We start from the raw sequence: 22,116 nt of genomic DNA, 5'->3' as shown, positions 1-22,116 counted from the left end.
TGACGAAAAATCGCATACTATACTATGGCAAAAATGTCAAAATTTGACATGTCCCAAAAATGGCTAAAAACTACTTATTATAGCTTGTAGACACCTGTTATAGTAAACAAAGTGGAAACAAAGGCCAAAAAAGGCCAAAAACATCATAATTTAGCATGTTGAAAAAATGACGAAAAATCGCATACTATACTATGGCAAAAATGTCAAAATTTGACATGTCCCAAAAATGGCTAAAAACTACTTATTATAGCTTGTAGACACCTGTTATAGTAAACAAAGTGGAAACAAAGGCCAAAAAAGGCCAAAAACATCATAATTTAGCATGTTGAAAAAATGACGAAAAATCGCATACTATACTATGGCAAAAATGTCAAAATTTGACATGTCCCAAAAATGGCTAAAAACTACTTATTATAGCTTGTAGACACCTGTTATAGTAAACAAAGTGGAAACAAAGGCCAAAAAAGACCAAAAAAGTCCTAATTCAGCATGTCGAAAAAATGACGAAAAATCGCATACTATACTATGGCAAAAATGTCAAAATTTGACATGTCCCAAAAATGGCTAAAAACTACTTATTATAGCTTGTAGACACCTGTTATAGTAAACAAAGTGGAAATAATGGCCAAAAAAGGCCAAAAACATCATCATTTAGCATGTTGAAAAAATGACGAAAAATCGCATACTATACTATGGCAAAAATTTGAAAATTTGACATGTCCCAAAAATGGCTAAAAACTACTTATTATAGCTTGTAGACACCTGTTATAGTAAACAAAGTGGAAATAATGGCCAAAAAAGGCCAAAAACATCATAATTGAGCATTTTGAAAAAATGACGAAAAATCGCATACTATACTATGGCAAAAATGTCAAAATTTGACATGTCCCAAAAATGGCTAAAAACTACTTATTATAGCTTGTAGACACCTGTTATAGTAAACAAAGTGGAAACAAAAGCCAAAAAAGGCCAAAAACATCATAATTTAGCATGTTGAAAAAATGACGAAAAATCGCATACTATACTATGGCAAAAATGTCAAATTTTGACATGTCCCAAAAATGGCTAAAAACTACTTATTATAGCTTGTAGACACCTGTTATAGTGAACAAAGTGGAAACAAAGTTCCAAAAATGACAAAAATGTCATGATTTAGCATGTTGAAAAAAAGACTGAAAATGCAATAGTGTAACATGTATTAATGATTTTCAACAACATAATTTTCATTTTTGAGAACTTTCTATATTATTACATTTTTCAAGATCTTCCATGACATAGTAGTATACTGTGTCTTTTTTCATAATTTTTGATGTTAATGAAATATTCTTTCATGACATCCCACAGCGTGTCATACCTTGACTTTTCTACTTGATTCTTGATGATATACTATTCTCTGCCCTTTTTCTGAGACTATTCAGGGCATATTATTTCATATATTCTAATGATTTTTGAAGACAACTTGTGATTTTTTCTCATGATTTTTAACTGACCTACCAACTGACATTTTGCCAATTTTGCAATAACATGCTATACTATGCCTTTTTCTGTTGACAGTACACTATGAATATTTTTTCAGGACTTTTGACATGTTTTGCTTTGAGGTTTGTTATTATTTTTTAATAAATTATATAGCAAGGAGTTTATTGATGAATGATGACACACAATAAATCTCCTTTTTTAAAAAAAATTTTTTCAACAATTTGTACTGTAAGGTTTTTCTTTATTTTAAATGACATTTTATGACATTTTTCTTGTTTTTGACAACATATTATGCTATGATGTTTTTCCATGTTTTTTAACAGCATATTATACTATGACATCATTTGATGATACACTATAGCATGAATTAGGATGACATACGATTCTTAATGATTCTTTTTTATGATTTTTGATGACATCTTCTCAGACATTTTTTAAATAATTTTTTATGGCACACTATACCATGAGATGTTTTCATGATTTTGACAACACTCCACGACATTTTTCATGATTTTTGGTGGCATACAATCACGATGTTTTTCATGATTCACTGTACTGTGATTTTTTTTTAAAAATAAGTTCACTTTGACATGTTATACTATGATTTTTAAAAAAATAATTTTAGATAAAATACTATATTATAATTTTCTCCCTTGATTTTATGGGATACTGTACTAAGATGTTTTTTCATTAGTTTTGATGACAACCAAAAGTAAGACTTTTTTCATGCTTTTTGATGATACATACTATGACTTTTTCCCCTTAATTACATTGGAACTTTTTTCATGATTGATGGCACACTATGCTAAGAAATTTTTAAGGAATTTTTCAATGATTTTCAATGATCAATGAAAATGATTTTTGACAACATAGTACATTGACTCGCCCCCCCACACACACACACAGTTTTAAGGAACTTTTGAAAATAATTTTTTTTATAACACACCGTAATATGAAATTTCTATGATTTTCTGATGACTTTTATGTGAGATATTACAGTTCGACATTTTTTCAACGATTTCTTTACATAGCATACTATACTCAAGTATACTATATTATACTATCAATATTATACAGCTCTTTTAAGTACTTAATATAAAGCAAAGAAAACAACCCACGTAGAGAATTAAGACACTGAAGGCTTAAGTTTTTAAATACATTTCCAAGTGTAAACAGTGCAACTTTTGATTTGTTTTACAAGAAATTTCTATGACGAAGTGCTGACATTGCTCTGCACATTGATGACATACAGTATGAGGCTGCACTATCAACCAATTTTATTAGAGTGCTGTCTAACAACGGTTGAAAACAAGCGTGCATCTAATCGTCAAAAAAATGTTTGTTTTGTTTAAAAACTGTGCAAAGAAATGTCTGCAAGTTAAGAAATGACAACAAATTATACAGTGTAACACGATACTACACAGCCTCAAATTTAAGTGTGCACAAATGTGAAATTAAAGCTGTAATCAAAAGATGGCAGCAGTGTCACATGTTACAGGTTTGTTTCTGTTTGATGTTAAACGCAACTTGTCAAACTGCAGACTGAGGCTTCAGGAAAGCATTAAATTCATTATGACATCAGTATGTTTAGTATTTGACATTAATCCGGAGCCGACAACTCAGCATGAACAGTCATTTTGTTGCATGTTGTTGCCCATTTACTAGAAATCACGCACAGTATTATTCAGTGAAATTATTAGCCAATCAAAAGACAATAAATTCCCCCAAATTCTGATAATCAACTGCAACTGCTCATCCAAAACTACCCATCTGGTTTCATTTCCTCAAATGTGAGAACAGCACATTTTGAAAAAAAAAAAAAAAGCTTTATATCATTGTAAATTAAAGGTATCCTGTCTTATTAATTTTTTTTCTGTTTTATATAATTGTACCAGGTGGATGTTTTGTAACAATGTTGTGTTACATTAACTGCATTGTATTTCTTACAGGTCTAACTAATATGCTGATATGTTGTTTTTTCCACATGAAACATATTACCAAAGAATTTGGAATCTATATTGCTCACTAGCTAGCAGTTAGCAGCTACTGATCAGCAAAAAAAGTGGAAAACCATCAGCAGGACTCTAAATCCCATCACCAGTGAGACATCATACTAACCTACGCTTTAAACACTGCTCCATAACACTATTTCTGGCCAAAAACTTTGCAAGGTACCTTAAAAAATGTAATGGGTTGAGCTATTTCTAGATGTTATAGACTCTGGGAAACCTTTGGCATTATTCTGTGTCATTTTATAGACTGAACAATTCAGGCAGCCTTTGGTTTCCAGCTTTGCATTCATTCTACGACTGCAGCATGAAAATTTACTCGGAGATACTTAAAACTTCTTAATTCCTTAAAAATAGTGTTAACTGTCTCCTCCTGTACTATAATACCGCACAACAATGACGCAAAAATGTTGACAAAAGCAGACTTGAACATGATGTTCACTGTGAGGATTACCTGTTATAACTGGGTGCAGGTTGAGCTTCATACAACCCATAGACCGACTGGAAAGTAGGAAAAAAATAATTGTATTAATGAGCAAGAATATCGAATGGAAAAAATGCTTAATTTGTAGTAAATGGGCTTGAGGGAAAACTTCAACCCCTAAAAGCCTATTTGTTTATCAATTACTCACCCTGTTACTTTGAATTTGTGAAGAAAACTGTTTTTCACCCATGCCTGCGTGGTGAACCAAGGATCCAAAAATAGAGAAAATTCTTGATGAATTCGAGTCACGGGGGGTCACCCTCAACAAAAGTATAACTATATCAAAACATCTGTTTACAAACTCTCGCACAACTCGTGCAGTAAAATCCAAGTCTCATTTGTCCAGACATTTGCTCAGGACTTACCAAACAGACAGACCTTGCTGAAAGGGAACTGAACTAAAAGTGAAACTTAACTATGATCTCTCCAAAGCCAGATTTCATCGACACTGAACACAAGAGGGGCTGTCTACCACTGCCTCCATCAGTTTGTTTGTTTTATTGTGTGACTTTGGTGTTTAAAAGGGTTCATTCAGATCCATCAAAGTAACAAATCTGGCTTTGAAGTAAGCAGCACTTTTTATTCACTTCTAAATACTACAGTTTTTAGTGAAGATGCGTGCATTTGGGACGTACTGAGCATACAACTGGACCAATGACACTTTAATTAAAGTGCATGAGTTGTCTAAAAGCTTAATCAAAGATGTGTTAATGTAATTTACTGTTGTTGAACACGGACCCCTATGACTTCAATTCGTCAGGAATTTTCTCCGTTATTGGATTCTTTGTTCATAGTGGAGGTGAGAAAAAAAACTTTTCTTCATAAATTCAACATAAAAAGGAGTTAGTAAATAATATGCAAATGGACATTTTGGGGGGATAAAGTGTTCCTTTTAACATGAAAAGTGTTGCTCTTTGACCTCAGCACTGACACTCACATCATTATGGCTGTTGTGGAAGTAACTGTTAATAAGTATCTGCACTGCCTACCACTGTGTACAACTTTCTCCCAAACTCCATTATACCAAAAACACCACTCTGACTCAAAAGGCACAGACATGTGTAGTTATAAGAGTAAAGTTTGCATTATGATTGAAATCTATAACATTAAACTCAAAAGCTTGACCTACAACGCAACCCTTGACCACGGCTGTAGACGCTGCTAATCTAATGCCTCTCAATGTCCTGCCCTCCTCCCCTCAGCAACAATAGTATTTTAAAACTGAAAGAAAAACAAAATAAACATGGCTGTACTAAAGTACTTTATCCACCTGGTGGAAGTGCTCATAGTTCTTATTTACCTTTTTTTTTTTAATCCCTTTGAGTCATTAAAAAGAAGAAACAGACTGAGACTCTTGGCCACTTTCGTCATCTGGGTCCCCAGAAATATTTGATGAGAGAGCAGCCGTGCTGTAAACAAGTAACCACTGCTGATGTGAGAGAGCTCCTGATCGCATGAGGGAGAAAATCCTGAGAACAACGGACTCTGTTCGTTTCCCTTCTCTTGAGAATATTAATGGAATCATTCATCTATTCTCTTTTTCGTGTGTCCATATCTTTGTATATGCAAAACTCTTTTCATCTAATAAGAAAATATTTGTGGAAGGTTAAATGAAAATATACAATTATTAATACAATAGAGTACAGAGCTATATGTTAAAGGTGATTAAAAAAACAGGTTGATTGTTTCTCCCTTTACAATGCGCGCATTTTCCTTGGTTTAAAGGCAAGAGGTAAAGTGTATAAGAAAAAGGCAGCCTGTTTTGTCATCCAAAAGGCTGGTGCTCGAGGATTAGGCAATTGCTTTTGCTTCTGGTAAGAAAGCCTCCCAGTACTTTATGAGCTGCGGGACAAAAAAGAAACACGTGTCAGTCAGTATCAACAGACAGGAACTTGTTAAACCTTAGGATTCATAGAAGATGCATCTTTCCTAGCTTTTTTGTTTTACATCATCGGAATGAAACATTTGGGGGGTTTGGACTGTTTGTTGGATAAACGAGCAATTTGAAGACTTAACTTTGGGCTCTTAAAACTTTGTCAGTGCTTTTTTAATGTGGTATTTAAAGCTGGGGTAGGCAGTTGAATTTTGGCTAAATTGGGGGAAAGAAATTCCACAATAACCTTTGCGCTTATTGTATATCAAGTTGTCCAAGTAAAAACTAGACTTGTGCACCTTCTTTTGGCTCTGTTTTCAAGCTTTAGAAAATTTAGCCCATAACGGGGACTTTGGCCAATCACAGGTTATATTCTATTCTGTATGTTTAATATGCTGCTGGTTACTTAAATTTCCCCCGGGATCAATAAAGTACCTATCTATCTATCTATCTATCTATCTATCTATCTATCTATCTATCTATCTATCTATCTATCTATCTATCTATCTATCTATCTATCTATCTATCTATCTATCTATCTATCTATCTATCTATCTATCTATCTATCTAGGTTATTTCAGATAAAGGGCATTCCCATGGCTGTTCTACAAGTGCAGATGCACGATCCTTTAGTGAAAGTGAATTTGTGGTCTGATAAACAGAAATTGGAAAGCAAGGCAAAAAAGGGCTGAGTGAATGTCCAGGTTGCGACTGTAGAATGATATACGATTAAATAAATCAATGGAGCGCGTACAGATACAAGCAGTGCACTGGTCGTCGGGTGGGAGGAGCACAGGACAGAGCGGGGAAAGCTGCAGGAGGAAGTTTTTTTAAATCGAATTCTGCCTTTTTTTCTCCCTTTCCAGATTTTTGTCGATACCACCTTTAATTACACATTTCTTTACAAGCACTTTAAGCACTGCTACTTATAATAAGGATAATTTATCTTACATTACACTTATTGTAGCACTGCACACATAAAGCCTTTCTAAATAAGATCACCAGCTTCAAATCCTTTCAATATACATAAAACATGATTTAGTGACAAGAGAGTGCAAAATAAGGACATAATAAGAATGCAGCTGAAAAAGTCTCTCGACATATACACTGACTGGTTGACGAGAGAAATATTTGATATGGAAATGTTGAATACTCATGTTAGATGATAGACATTTACCTGTTGCTGAGACTGAAGCAGACACTCCAAGTAGTTAATAATCTCTCTTTTACAGTTCCTAGCTTTTTCTTTCTGTATAATTAAAAAACAGGAAAATAGAAATCATCCATCACTATTAAGGAACATTTTCAGCTGTACAGTAAGTGAGGCGAAAGGACAAACATACCTCAAAGCGGACGACTTCCTTGCGGACAGTAGCAGAAACTCTTTCAAAGTCTCTCTCATACTGCGTCACTTTGGCCTCCCACTGTCAACAAAGAAGAATGGAAGTTCAGAGACCTGTAGTATAGAAACTTTATCATGTCAGGATATTACAAAAAGAGATATGATAACCAATGCTAACAAAAAATACAAATATGTAAGGTCAGTCATAAAAAGTTCAAACTACTTTCTAAGTCAGAACTATAACAATGAGATAAAAATATGTCTTAGTATCTAATACTTATGACTAGAAAACTCAGTTAAAAGTGATGAGATTGTTATTGATTTTGTGATAATTATGACTTATTGAACTATTTTTCACAATCTCAAATTAATGTCTCAAAAAGCTTACTTTGAAAGTCCAAAATTGTGACTTGCTGTGAATATTTCTCATCACTTCAAACTTTTATTTTATTGATCTTTTGCAATTTAACCTCTGTATAATTCATTAAGACATTAACTGAAGAATCTGTTTGTCCTGGAAGTGGGATCCCTCCTCAGCCGCTTTTCCTGAGGTTTCTACCATTTTTTCCCCCCCGTTTTTTTGGGGAGTTTTTCCTTAGGCGATGTGGGGTCTAAGGACAGAGGGATGTCATATGCTGTAAACCCTCTGAGGCAAACTGTATGTGTCTGTTTGTGATAATGGACTTTATAAATAAAATTGACTTGACTTGACTAGAAGTTCTCATTTTCTTTTTTGTGTTATGTGATGCATTCTTATATTGTTTAAAAACAGCCTTGTCAGACAGCTTTTGTACATAGGAAAAAAACTTTAAAATATTCCCTATTTAATCCAGGACAAAATAAATAAACAATATGGTATTTTGGTATTTTATGGAAGTGGACAGAAAAGCAAAACCTAATATATATGCTCTACTGTATCGTGACAATAACAAAGTTAAGAGCAAAAAAAATGAGGAGATTAAAATCAAATTGAACTCAATTAGATTCCCTGTGCTTCCTGTTTCTGATGATAGGAACACAATGATACAAGAACAATATGAGGGCTTTTCAAGAGGCTCATTCATGACTCACACATTGTTCTCAATCTTTGAAGAAAAAAACACAAGTTATTTTCACTGTGTTGATTTTGGCCTGTGTTGTACCTCAGCGATCTCCTCTTTGGCCAGCTGCAGTTTGTCGGGCTTGTTGGCCCACAGCAGTTTGGCCTCAGTCTCCCTCTTCTTCTGCAGCACACCCTGAGCATCCTGCCAACGCTGCCACGCCTTCATCCGGTGATCAAACGACCCCTGCAGGTCACACACACACAGATCATTTCCATGTTTATTTTTGGGTATTTACTTAAGCATGTAGCTGAGGGCCTTTCTCAGAACAGGTGAAAGTGTTTTAGCTACTTTAACATTGTGGGTTATTGAAAAGCTCTTTGAGAAATCAATGCTTCTCCAGACACACAGAAATGAGTTGAACAAATTTTCTCAGTACCCTCACGGCTCCAAGCAGGCGGATGTAATCGGCCATGAGTTCTGCAAAGCAGAAGGTGTCGTTTGCAGCCTGTTCCTGGTGCAACTGCTCCATCTTGTCCTCCACCTCTGCCAGCTGAGAGAGAGCTCTGGACAGAGCGGTGTTGTCCTCTGCGCTGCCCAGCATGGCCGTGCTTTTGGCAAAGCTGGCCGTGTTCAACGACAGCTCTGGAGGAAAAGACAGCGCCAAACATTAATCTAAAACAGGCATTTTCCACCATGTACTTAAGAGGAAACACGAAAAACAAATAAGTGATCATCAGCAACCACTGTCTTGGCAGAGCTTTGTTTAAAAGTAACACTTTCTATGGAGCTCATTAAGAGTTATCTTGAAAAATGATTTAACAGGTTTTAAGGGAGGTAGAGTTGTACAAAAAAATATAAGGATGCTTTTACAACCAACCTGTTTGGTTTGGTTAAAACAAACTCAGGTCTGTTTGACAGTACAGTGCTTTGGGGCTGTTCTAGAGGCTGTCAATCAAATCCTGATGCTGACCAAATGACTTAAGCAAGACTGCTTGAAAAGGTGGGCACCAGTCCGCTTCCAAACATATCTTGGCACGGTTCATTTGTGGTGTGAAAGCATATGAACCAACCACAAGATTTTATATTAACATGTAATTTTAGCATGTTTTGAAAAGCTAAACTAATAAATCCATCTGCTCATCGTCGGTCTGTAAAACTTCATGTTTACTCTTGTTGGCTCATTAGAAAAAACTCAGAGTGAACAGACAGCGTACCAGAACTGAATTCAACAATGTATCATGTTTTTTCCTCTGCTCCATACCAAATGAACCAAACTTCAGGGGTGAAAAAAAAACACCCTAAAAACATCAACAGCCAACTGATACATAAACTCAACTCGAGCTGCAAACTTCTGGACGACTGGTTGATATGCTCTTAACCAAATTCTCAGGTAGGACAGTCGCTGGTGTTCCTTTAATAAGGCCATGTGTCCACCAAAGCATGTTATTTCCCAGTTGATAAACGACACTTAATATTGTTCTGCACTTGTAAATGTCCTCTGTGACGGTTGGTCTTTGTCTCGCCTTTTCTCTAATGTGATTGGACAGCTGTTGACAGTGACAAGCGCAGTGTTTCACCCAAAGTTAACCAATTTTAAACTCTCATTTTCCAATTGCAAAATGGATAAATAATCACAGAAGACATTCAGTGTCAGATTTATCACTATTGATTCATTTTACTACGTTTCAAAAGAAAAACTGCAGTTCAAGACTGCATTTCACCAGAGCCCTTGCTGGATGGCTATCGTCAGCTTCTGGGCTAGAAATAGTAAGTCTCTCTCTCACATGCACCACTACAAAAAATATTAGTTACTAGTAACATTATTTGTATATGACATCACCAGCTCCTGAGTTAACTTCTATAGTGCCCAGTCTGTCAGATTTTTCTCATCAGTTCTATTCAACACTTGGTGGTGAGACGGACTCGTGTGGCAGCTCAAATGTTCAAATGTTACAGTGCGCAGCCTATTTTCAAATCATTTTACACTGGAGGTAAGGTGTTTTTTTCACTCGAGGCTTTCCACTTGCCTGAATACAGAGTTTACTTGACCTAAGCTAACGTCAATGTCGAGCCCTGACGCAGAAAAAAAACCAAAACTGGTGGACACAGAGCAACCAGGTAGAGTGCACTCAGCGCAATATGGCGATTCAGTTAATCTAGAGATAATGTGCACATTTTTTCCCCCTTATCGACCGATCTATTGGTTGAAGCGTAAAAACAGTTTCAGCCCAGCCAGAATTTCTTTGGTTGACTACAGCCCCAAAATTACATTGGTAATATGTCTGCTCAAAATGTGTATAATGCATCTCTAAAACATTCCCATACTGGTCTAGTTACTGACACCAGTTCGTGTCATGGTGAAGGACATTACGGGGACACCTGATCTCATTATGAGTGTCACCATGACAACTTTGTGTCAAAGTTATCCCCAACCCCAAGTAATCAGCTTAGGACACTAATTAAATCTTTTAGTGGTTGGAAGTGAGAGACTAACCTTTCCTGTGGACAACCAGAGATTCGACCAGCGCGTGGAGCTTCCTGAACTGCTGGTCTGCAGACTCCACTTCCTGCAGCTTCTCTTCAAACCACTGTGGACAAAAACACTAAAGATAAATTCAAACATCAAGGCCACTCTCTGTTGAGCCATAAAGGCTGATCTCTATGATTTACGAAGCCACATTATCGAGGATGAAGCACACAGGTCGCACTGGATCAACAACCAGATCATGAATCATATTTATATGATGACTGAACTTTGATATTTTTCCACATTTTTTTATGGTAACTTAAGCACCATAAATGAGTCATAAAGGTAAATCAGTCATAGAAATCCAATTCAATTTTAATACTTTCCCAGACTTTTAGATCTATACAAGGACCTTGATTCAACATGGATTCAAATTATGACTCTTTGGTGCTTTCAGAGAAAAGTGGTAAGCTTAGAACACACTTACAATTCAGTGCAGCTTAATGCACTTTCAGCTGGAATAAACCCTCACATAAATATTTAAATAAGCTCAGTGAATGCATGTGTGTGGTACTTTGAGCTCAGATCAAGAGGAATTAAGTGTCACTGTTTCTTTGTACAACAACTCCTGACAAACAAGGTCTTTGATCTGCATGACTGGCTGCCTCATCTACAGTATTTAGTAAACTATGCTGCCATCTTCTAAATATACACGTTGCCAAACGTTATCTTGCACCACAGAAACAAAAAAAGGGGAAATAAAGGGTTTTATCAATACCACCAGGTCAATTTCCAAAACAAATGTGTTTCCTAATCTGTCTGATCATCTCAGCTTATCATAAATACTGTGCCATAACAGAGCAAAAATGTGCAAATTCTCCTCAGAACTAATTCAGATTAATCATAAAAAAATAAACAAATAAAATCAGACAACAGACTAATGACCTGACAAATGTTAAGCCACTCTGCAAAAATAGTACCTATGTTTTGTGCCCTGTGCCTTTTAGTGCTTCAACCCGAGCATGTCATCGGCCTTCAACTGAGAGCTTGAAATGTTCTGCTTTTTACTGGAAAATGCAGATTTCCTCATTGCAAAAATCATCTGCTTTTCACAACGGTTTTCATTCTTGAGAAGCCCTGATGCAGCAAGAGTGTCCATTTACACTTAACTCACCACATCTGACTCATTCATCTTGATGGTCATTTTACTGACAGCGTCTGTTGCTTTGTTGATCATCTTCAGGAAGCCGGCGCCGCTCAGGGCCTGGGTGCTCACTGCTCTAGGCAACTGTGGAAACACACACACACATTACAGTTCAGCCATCATCACACTGCACTCTGAAAAACATACTATAACATCAGATACAAAGGAATCAAGTAGAAGTAAATGGCAGAGGAATAAAACACAAATGTATACATGCAAACACAGATTAGATATCAGAGAATTATAATGTGCTCAAGTTGTGCAGTTCTATGGTTTTAAAAGAGTACAGTAATAAATTCATAATAAATGTTTATCTTATAAAAAGCCAAGAGGATCTCCAAAGTCAATTCTGCTTACTTCCTCTCTCTCCAGGAACTCTCTGACATCAGGATCCTGGAGAAGTGACGGGTGATTTACCACCCTCTGGAGATACCTGTCGAATGGAGAAAAAAGACTCACTTTCACGCTTTCTATCGGCAAGGCAACATAACTGCTATAGTCTCGTGTAGCCTGACCTATCTACACAGTGCTGTGTCTGCGCTAAAGAAAGCTCCGGGAGCATTTATTATCACTCTGCTAAAATGGGGAAAATGCTCTGGGTTGTTTGCATTTCCTTAAACCAACTGCAATCATCTGGCGCGCTGACCACTAGCACCAGATAAAACCACCAACAACAGTTATTTTGACCATCCTACAACGTGACACTGTAGTGAATATATAAGGTAAAACGTAGCAATAGTCCACTTTATAAACTATGATATAGTAAGACTTGATTTGCCTTATAAGTAACAAGATGTAACCCTTACTCTAACACTAACCACCTCTCTTTAACTGAACAATTCAACGGTAGCTAAATGCTAACACAGCATTTTCTTCAGGGCTTACATTTCTGGACCGGGGGGAAAAGGGGGCTGATCACGGATTGATGTGTACATATGGTTGGAAAGTAGTGGAAATGTATCTGGTGGGTGGATCCAGAAGCAGCTATACCTAGCCGAAAAATCCAGTAGTGGATGTAGAGTGTGTTGACTGTGTGATTCAAGTTTTACTCATAAAAGACATAATTTGATAATGAGAGTGCTAGAAGTGAAGTCTGACTCTTCTTAAGTTTTGGAAAAGCTCACTGAACCTGTTAAAACAGACAATTTGTTGGCTGTCCAGGGCTTTTAAGGAACATTATTTTAATGATATTGCAGAAGCATAAAGATGAATGGTGCAGTACATTATTGAAATCAATGTCACTGACAGATGCTGCTGCCAGAGTTGAAAGATGTAGCAAATTAACTCTGAAGCTTTTTCCGAGGTGCGCTCATGAGTCGCTTCATTTGCTGTAGATCTTCAAAATGCATGGTGTACTGCACAATCCAAATCTTTGTCAAAACTTGCCGTTTTCAGTGTATAAGTTGTTCGAGAGGAGGTGGTTGTTCTTGTTTACAGTAGAAAAGGGGATTTTGAAAACGGTGGCACACAAATATCAGTACAGCCACTGAGTCAGACTAGAACAGCTAAGAGTACTAGGATTTTTGGAAGTAAATTGCTCTAAAGCAGCTTAAATTTCATGCTTCTCTCTTACCTCTCCAGAGCACCTCTTCTTCTCTCAACAAAGTCTGCAGATGAGGAATCTTCCTTTCCCACCTTCACCTTTGTCATACCTGTGCAAGACAGTATCATTTCTTACAGCTGATTGAGATGAGATTTAAAGTTAAAGCATCAGATAAAACAGTAAAATCAGTCAGCCTACCCAGGATGCTCTTCTCTGGTGGCGGGGGCACAATGTATCCATTTGGTCCATGTTTTTCAGAAAGCTTCTCGTAGAGGCCGAGGAAGTCACTGAAGCGTCGCCTAACTGTAAATGTCTTGTTGCGAAACATAGGCAGTTGGGTCTGAAATAGAGTTCAAATACTTATTTTGACTTATGTTTTTGGATTTGATGCACTTTACAGGCTAAATCTGGTGAATCATTACTACAGGATTCTGATGTAATCTATGTTTGTCCTTCAAGACCAGTGCAAGGGCGTTTCTGCTACAATACGCTGACCAGCATTTCCTCTCTTGGCACACTGTTACAACATATCAGATGAATAACGGTGCTAATGTCCTCTGCATTAAAGATGACCAGCCTCAGATCGAGGGAAATGCTGTATATTGACACATTTTTACCTGTGTGGTTACTTTGTAGGCCATGTAAGCATTCATCCCATCCCCTAAAAAAAAGGGAAAAAAAAAAAAAGAATTAAAGTTTGTACCGATATAAATATTTGTTACTCAAGGTGACGCTGCACGTGTGTATCTATTTTATGGTAATTTATCACTTTTTTCCCTTTTTATGTCCTTGTCTTTTTCACAAGTTTGAAAAGATCAAATTAAGGACTCGAGCAACTCAGAATAACATTGGCTTGCTTTATGTTTTAACAGGCACATCCTGTTTTAGTGCAATAGACTAAATGCACCAAAATCCATCCTGTACTTAAAAAGAATACAATATTAAGTCCCACCAATTTTTTCAGGGTCTTTAACGGAAATGGCAATCTCAAATTTGTCTTCCTGCTCTTCCTCTTCCTCTTCTTCAAGCTGAAAAAAAGAATGATCAGAAAGTGAATCACTGTCACCAAACACTTTCACTCTATGGTCTGAATTATTTTTCTCACAGCAGAGTTGGGATTTTTTTGTGAGATTTAGTTCAAGGATTTTTAAAATGTTTGCTCTGGTATGTGTTAAATTAGTCAAGCAAAACGCAAATTGAACAACCAACTAACTCTTCCCACAACTTCGATATTTCAGAAAGCTCCCCAAACTTGAGCAGTTTTCTGTCATTACTTTGTTGCGGTCACACTGGGACTTTCACTCTGGGATTAGATATGTGTGTACCTCCTCCAAGGCAGCAGACTGTGGCTTGGCCAGGTTGGCAGCTGCTGACAGAGAGGGGGCGGACACAGACGGCTTGGCTGTCACATCTTTCTTTCTCTCGTCCCGTGGACTGTCGAGGGAGAGCTCGACTGTGGCTTCTGTTAGAGAGGAAAAAGAAACATAAAAGAGACCAGAATGAGCCATCATATGCTGAATGTAATCGTGTTGAGAGATGTCTGTTATCTACTTTTTGTCCTGGACTGTCTGACACAAAGAAATAAAAAAGTTTATGCACAGACATGGATTCTGATTACCTACATATTTTTTTTTATTTTTTTTTTGCTTCCAGCCTCTAGTTTAATACAGTTCAATTCCAGGTTGGCCAGTGTTTTAAACTCTGGTCACAAGTGCTTAATTTGAACAGCTTTTAGGAGGACCTCCACCATGGGTACAAACCAATGTCTGTGCAGGTTTTGGGGAGTACAACTGCATATGAAAAAAGGCTGGATAAAGCTCTTAGGCTAAAAAGAAGTAAGGTTACAAGTAGGGCTGCAACTTACAATTATTTTTATTATCAGTTAATCTGCCCAATATTTCTTGATATCTCAACTAATTGTTTTTGCCTCCAAATGTTATGTTTTATCTGATCAAGAGTCCACAAATCCAAAGCTATTTAGTTTGTCCTCATGTATGACAAAGAAAAGCATCAAAATCTCAAACTGAAAAAGCACAAAATCAGCAAAATGTTTGGCTTTTTTGCTTTAAAAAATGCTAAAATTACTATTCAATTATCAAGATAATCACCAGTTTCTTTTCTCTGATTGTGGCTGAGCATAACACACCTGAATCTCTGACCAGACTGTTACAGGTCCTGTCGCATTGGGTTTTGTACATACCAGCTTTTGAAAGGAGAATAACACATCTGCATTCGGCATGCTTCTGCATAGACAGTGTTTCTTGTATTTTAAACTGTCCATTGCGTAACTGACAATGTCATAAAATTGCAAAGTTCCACGAAATGGAAGACGCTGGCCATGAAATGAATCTCTGGTTTGAGTCTGCCTCTTAACCTTTGTTGCTTGGCATCCTCAGTCCGTTTCCCTTAATTTCCTGTAAGTTTTCTACTGTCCCCTATCTAACTAAGGCAAACATACCTCTGAAAAATAAACACTGAAAAGTAAAGAACACACTGAAAGGCAATAATATGACCATCTGGTGTTTTTAAATTGTAGCTGGCTTTGGTTGTTTTTACTTCCAATGAATTGCTTATTGAAACTAAACATTTCCATGTGTGTTTGTTTTGGTTTTTTTTGTAAAAATACAAATAAAATAAAATACATAATAGTTCATTCTGCATAAGTACTTTTGGTACTTTCAGCATATTTTATAATGTTTGTAGGATTTTAGAACGTTTTTTGGATTTGAAGACGTTTTGGGGATTTTAGAAGGTTTCTCAGATTTTAGGAAGTTTCTAGGAATTAAGGACATTTCTAGGATTTTATGACATTTCTTGGATTTCAGGACATTTCTAGGATTTTCTGATAAACAAGCTTTATTTTGATACTGTTTTATGCACTCTGGCACCTTATGTATACTAAAAGTACATAAACAGTTCCCTGTGTGTTAGTATGTACTTTTAGTTAGTTGAAGACTCTATGTCTACCTCAGGTAAATACCTGTCCATATATAGTGAAGTCTTAGTGCCTGCAAGTTGACCATGGATACCTGAGCTGGACCAGTGCCAGTAAATCTAGCAACACAAATATATGCCTCATTCCTTAAAAGAAGTCTAGTACCTGACTTGTTAGTAATTGATACCTATCATCTACATCACAGCATTGTATAAATACTACGGCCTTTCTATGTGATCGGGGTCAGCCAGCTTTCTATGTTCTGTGTCAGTTAGTCTGCGTTTAGTCTTTTCTCTGTCTGGGCTGACCCGAGTGCTCGACTTTGTTGTGCTTGTCCTCATTTCTAGTCTTTGTTTTAGTTTGTCATTGTACTCATCTTCATTTACGTTGTACTAATTTATTGTACTTGTTTGGTGTAACTGTAATTATGGTTGTATAATTATACTTTAACTCATATTAAGCGTGTGCTGATTGAAGCTTCAACAGGTGTCTCCATCCTTCAGAAGTCATCACAGAAAACTCGTACTATCACTGTGTGAATCACTTTGTTGTTATTGTGAATTGAAAAATGGTTGGGGGGGGGGCACTTGGCACCCTTTCAGGGGCCAAGATTTGGCCTGCCACCCCTAAGTTGCAGTATCTCTGCTCTATACTCTTATCCTAAAATCCTGATAATACTACATGATAAAAAATAAAATAAGTGTACCCACCAGCAAATATATCGGTCTCCTCTTCAGAGTGGACTCCATTTGTCTTAGAGCTGACAGTGCTGGTGGTTTTGACAATGGGCACTGTGGTGAGAGCCTCCTCAGTAAAGATATCAGCTGGTTCTGCAGGACTAGTCTCCAGCAGAGGTCCACCCGTGATGCTAACATCACTAGCAGCTTTGGTTGTGACAGGTTTGTCCCTCTGCTCTTTGCTTACGGTTTTCTTTGAGGTTGCACCCAATGGCTCACCGAACAGATCCTCATCAGGCTCACCGAAGAGGCTTTTCTGCGGCTGCTTGGCAGATTTACTCTGCCGTGATTCTGTGAACAAGTCACTCCCCTCGTCTTCAAACAGATCGACTGTTTCCCGGCTGGGTATTTTGGCATCGGCAGCTGATGGCGCATCACTAAGAATGTCAACCAAAGGGTCAACAAATTTTTCACTGGCAGGTAGTGGCTGTTGCGTGTCGCTGGCTGGAAGATCATCACTGAGGTCAATAATTGAATCAGTGGAAGGTTCTTTTGCTTCCTGTTCATCATCAATTCCCGTTTTCTCATCACCAGGTGTATCTGTTACACCACTGGTCACTTCACTTTTGTCCGTTACTTCTTCAACAGTAACATCCGCATTCAGAACTTCCTCTCGCGGCGCTTCAGTTTCACTTCCAAATATGTCAACAAAATCATCTGACGGTTCATCTAGAGGGACTTCAGTTGTGTTTTTTGCTGCATCTGTAATGGCAATTTCAGCTGTGACTGCTTCATCCGGAGAGTCGCTTATGTTGTTTGTCAGGTCAACAAAATCATCCGAGGGTTCGCTTATGACTTCGCTCGCTGGTTTGTTTTCTGTTTGGCTGCTGATGGGCTCAATTAAGGGATCATCCATGATGTTAGTGGGAGGGTTTGTTAAAACAGCACTGGGTTGATTGGCAGGTGGCAGTGTGGTGTCCACGTCAGTCAGCGGAGGGTCGCTCTGGTAAGGGGAAAAAAGATTTTATGTTTAGAGTATTTGAATATGCTACAACTAACAATTATCTGTCAATTCTATAAAATACAATGCAAGTAGGAAATAGCAAAAAAATTAAATAAAAAAAGCCCATCTCAATTTCCTTCAACCCAAAGTGATGTCCTCCAGTTTTTTTGTCTGACAAAAAGTCCAAAATCCAATTAAAGTTGCAAGCAGCGATGAAAGGGACCTCGCACAACCACGTATGTCGGGGGTTCTGGTGGACTCCAGCTTAAGCGGTTATTCATTTCTGTACAAGTCGGATAATGTTCGCAGACAGTTTGGATCCTGGAGTGAGCTATTTCACGTGGCGCAGTACTAACAGCGCCCACTAGGTGGCAGTGGAGGGGACACCAATTCCATGTAATCTTGATATACATCATTTGAAGACCAAATCATTGTAAGTACCATGTAAATCCAATGATAATTGTCCGTCAACACTGACTTCCTGTTGCCAGTAGGTGGCGCTATTACAGCTATTACAGAGTTCAGGGTGGGACCCTAATAAAACCTATGAGGTTTCAGGCAGATTGGACAATGTACACCAAAGTTACAATTATTTCCTGTTTTATGGCGAAACATTAAAATTCAATTGCAGAAGTTTTGTGCAGACCTTTGATACGTTTTCATCATAAAGGGGTTAGGAGTGGACACACCAACTTTGAAGCCGATCGGATTAATTCTGTAGGACAAGCTAGCAAAAGTACAAGGGGGAAAAACTGCCAAAAATGAGCACAAAATTCAAAATGGCCAACTTCCTGTTTGGTTTGGGGGGATGGGTCCAAGAGGCTTTTTTGTATGTCTGGGCATGATGTATAAGTGTAACAAATTTCATAATTGTAGGTAAAACTAGCCATTGGGGCTACACGTTAGGGGGCGCTGTGGAGACATTTTGCTACACCCCATTTCCAAAACCACCAAAATATGTAATTTTTTGCCAGGTCAGACTTGTGTACCAAGTTTCATGAGTTTTTGGGCATGTTGCAACCTCCAAAATGTGATTCATTTGGCAGAAAAACAATAATTCCTTGCATTCCAAGAGGGTCCTCGCAATGTTCAGTGCTCTAACCCTAAAGCTATTTAATAAAGTATCAAACTAGACAGAATAAAACAGCTAATCTTCACAACTGAACATATGGAACCAAAATATGTTGCTTGGCAAATGATTGACAAAAATTTTACAAGAGCATGCGCATCAAGTTGACAAAAGACTAGGTGCTGGACATGCAATAATAAAAGAGAGAGAGGTGGATATTGCATTAAATATTTATAGGAGCATAATCTTGTGTGCAAACTTTGATTTTTCTACTTCTTGTCTTTATTTTGCAAATGACTAAAATTGTAAATTCATTTTCAAAAACAAAGTTGGCCAGCAATTTTATGTCAATCGATTTTTGATAAATTCTATAAGATTTTAATGAAATTTTATGTGAATTAAAGAAGACATAATGTGGTTTTAGTATGAGCTATAGCAGATAATATAAATGGTAAATGTGGTTCCCTATTTAAAGTCACACTAACTTTATTAATGAACTGTCAGCTGTTTGTTTCATACTAATGTACATGGTCTTATTCAACTTGATTCTGAAATGAGCCCGTAGACAGCCCTTTTAGAGGATCCACTTTATGTGAAGAATGCAACAACAAAACACTTGTATCTAATTCCAGGCTACTGGGTGTGCCGTTGATAACAAAAGCTTTGCTTTGAAATGAAAAAGTACTTGGTAACAGAAGAAAAGCAATGTCATGCTAACACTGTTTATCATGTTTCAGGAATAGTTTTCTCAGGTGAGAGCTCATAAAGAACACCATACACTAAGGCTGTCAGTTTATTAAGTACGCCTAGCAGAAAGCTACACAACAGTCCTGCAATAAATCCTATGTTCCTAAAGACTGTTAATGTTCACTTTCTTACTTTTAGAGAGGTCTTGGTTAAAATTTATCGTCATTTTGGAGGCTGTAGTTTGTGGAGCTGCTGAATTATATTATGTCAATAAAACCTTCTTAAAAGGGGAACAATACTTGAATAAAGAATTTAAATATGTTATTTCCTGGGTCTATCATGGTTCAGTAAATATTCATGAGCATAAGCTGCTCTCACTCAAAGACCAAAAACAGAGAATTGAGTCTGGCACTTGTGAAGTCTGAAGGTGCACCATAGAAAACTAGAATTTATGTGCAGATCTCACTGCAAACACAAACAATCTTTACAACTTCATTGTTAACGGAGCAGCTCCACACTTAATACTTCATGACATCACAAATTTGCATTTTAGCCCTCTAGTTTTGGATTTGTGCGAGAGTCATCCATGTTTAATAATATTTTCAGACTGTCTCAGACCATAGGAATAACATGTATGAATTTTGAAAATGGGCGTAGTTTCCTTTAAACTTTTCCTGCAGCATAATCCAGTCAGCTGGCATCTAGTTGTATGGTTTTTATATCCAAAACGCATGTATTTTCAACCTATTATTACAAAACCAAACATCCACAAAGCCATCATGCAGTTGAATTGTATTGTTATAGTGAGCAGCATAATATTCAGGCTACCCTCACTACAGAAACCATTAGAAACTCCTCTCAGGTAGATATATCTTATCCTATTAGGTGAAATTGCTAATCATAAGGCAGAGCAATACTGTTTAAATAGTATCATATGGTAAAAAAAAACAAAAACAAAAACAACCAAACAAAAAAAAACCTAAAGGCCAGACTGCACAACAATGAACTGTTGAACATATCACTTAAAAGCATGAGGCAATTCTGAATCCCCTAATGACCAGTGCCCGAACAAACATTACTTCAGCTACAGCTTCTGTTGGACATAACATCCACATCTTGCTGAGTAATGTTTTCCATGCAGCACTCAAAAAATCAAAGACAGCAACTTTCCAATCTCTGCTCTGAACTTTGACTGTGGGAAAACATCCGGGTTCTGACCATGTGACCAGAGCTCACTCACATGACAGGAGGCTGCACGAGCCAGCTTTTTAATCCTCATTCAAAAAAATATTAGTGAGAGTGAATTTTAAACCACTTATTAATGAGAATAACGGAACCGAAATTGTGTCAACTTTCAAAGTCAAACCACTCAGACCTCATTCTGTACAGACTGCTAACATAAGGCTTGCTTTACCTATGCATGGCCTAAAAGTCTGCACACCCAAAATTTGGAAGAGGAATACCTTCAGGTTGGGGTGTGAGCTAGCCTTAAAGAGTGAATTACAGTCAGTCTGCACAGAAAACATCCACATATCATTAACCAAATGGGAATTTAAACTGATTTAGAGTCCTAATCGACCTTATAAAATCACAGCTAACCAGTTTTCCACATTGCAACTTATTCAGGAAGAAATCAATACCAAAACGGGCCTTTGCAACAGTGTCAAAGATCAGCACAAGCTGTTTAAAAGTAGCAGTAAAGGTGAAAATATGTGGGTTTTCTGCACCAAAACCCCCAACACTGCTTTGATTTGTTTAAGTTAGAGTAAACGGTATAAGTTAACATTATCCGACATGACAGTTGCTTGTGTCAACATCATTTTGTTTGTTCTAAAAACGAGGCTAAAGCTAAAACAAGCTGAATGTTAGTCGACACCCTTAGAAAACTTTTGCTAAAAGCGCCTCATTAGCTCTCTCTGCTGACGTTAGCTAAACAGCCTTTCGGCAGTTAATGCCAGTTAGCCAAAGCTAGCTTAGCGTGAAATCAACGTTCACACATACTGCGCTGAGGAAGAGGTCCTCCCCGTCGTCTTCATCACTATCTCGGCCTCTCACTTCTTCAGAGTCTAGTACATCTTGGTCCTCGGAGTCGGGGAACGGGGGTGGACTGCGCTCCGAGCTGGTCGCCATCTTCAATCTTCTTAAAACACACACACAAGGGGAGGCAACCGTCCGCGGCTGCCCTGCTCTGCTATGCTCCGCACGGCACAGATGTGTCTCCGTTAGCGGTTAACGTTTCCTCCGGTGCTCGTGTAAAGCTAAAGCACCACCGTGGCAGCTCGCCTGAAGACCCGGACAACT

General features: G+C 37.5%; 1 protein-coding gene across 1 annotated transcript; it reads right to left on the bottom strand.

Annotated features, from left to right (window-relative positions):
* Positions 1-2,396: 2,396 nt before the first annotated feature.
* On the bottom strand, positions 2,397-21,953 carry snx1a (sorting nexin 1a). The gene is made up of 15 exons (XM_042496859.2): positions 21,817-21,953; positions 17,090-18,059; positions 14,770-14,906; positions 14,397-14,472; positions 14,062-14,105; positions 13,643-13,784; positions 13,475-13,553; positions 12,259-12,334; positions 11,872-11,985; positions 10,725-10,818; positions 8,667-8,872; positions 8,330-8,473; positions 7,189-7,269; positions 7,023-7,094; positions 2,397-5,814 (listed from the first exon to the last, which is right to left on the bottom strand). Exons 1-15 carry the CDS (start codon positions 21,943-21,945, stop codon positions 5,764-5,766), a joined length of 2,415 nt encoding a protein of 804 aa, XP_042352793.2. The 5' UTR covers positions 21,946-21,953; the 3' UTR covers positions 2,397-5,763.
* Between the last annotated feature and the right edge of the window lie 163 nt (positions 21,954-22,116).

Source organism: Plectropomus leopardus, chromosome 7 (genome assembly GCF_026936395.1).
Source record: "Plectropomus leopardus strain MGB_pleo_1.0 chromosome 7, ASM2693639v1, whole genome shotgun sequence".
Lineage (NCBI taxonomy): Eukaryota > Metazoa > Chordata > Actinopteri > Perciformes > Serranidae > Plectropomus > Plectropomus leopardus.
The sequence above is the reverse complement of the archived record's forward strand: the minus strand, read 5'-3'. Positions and strand labels throughout refer to the sequence as shown.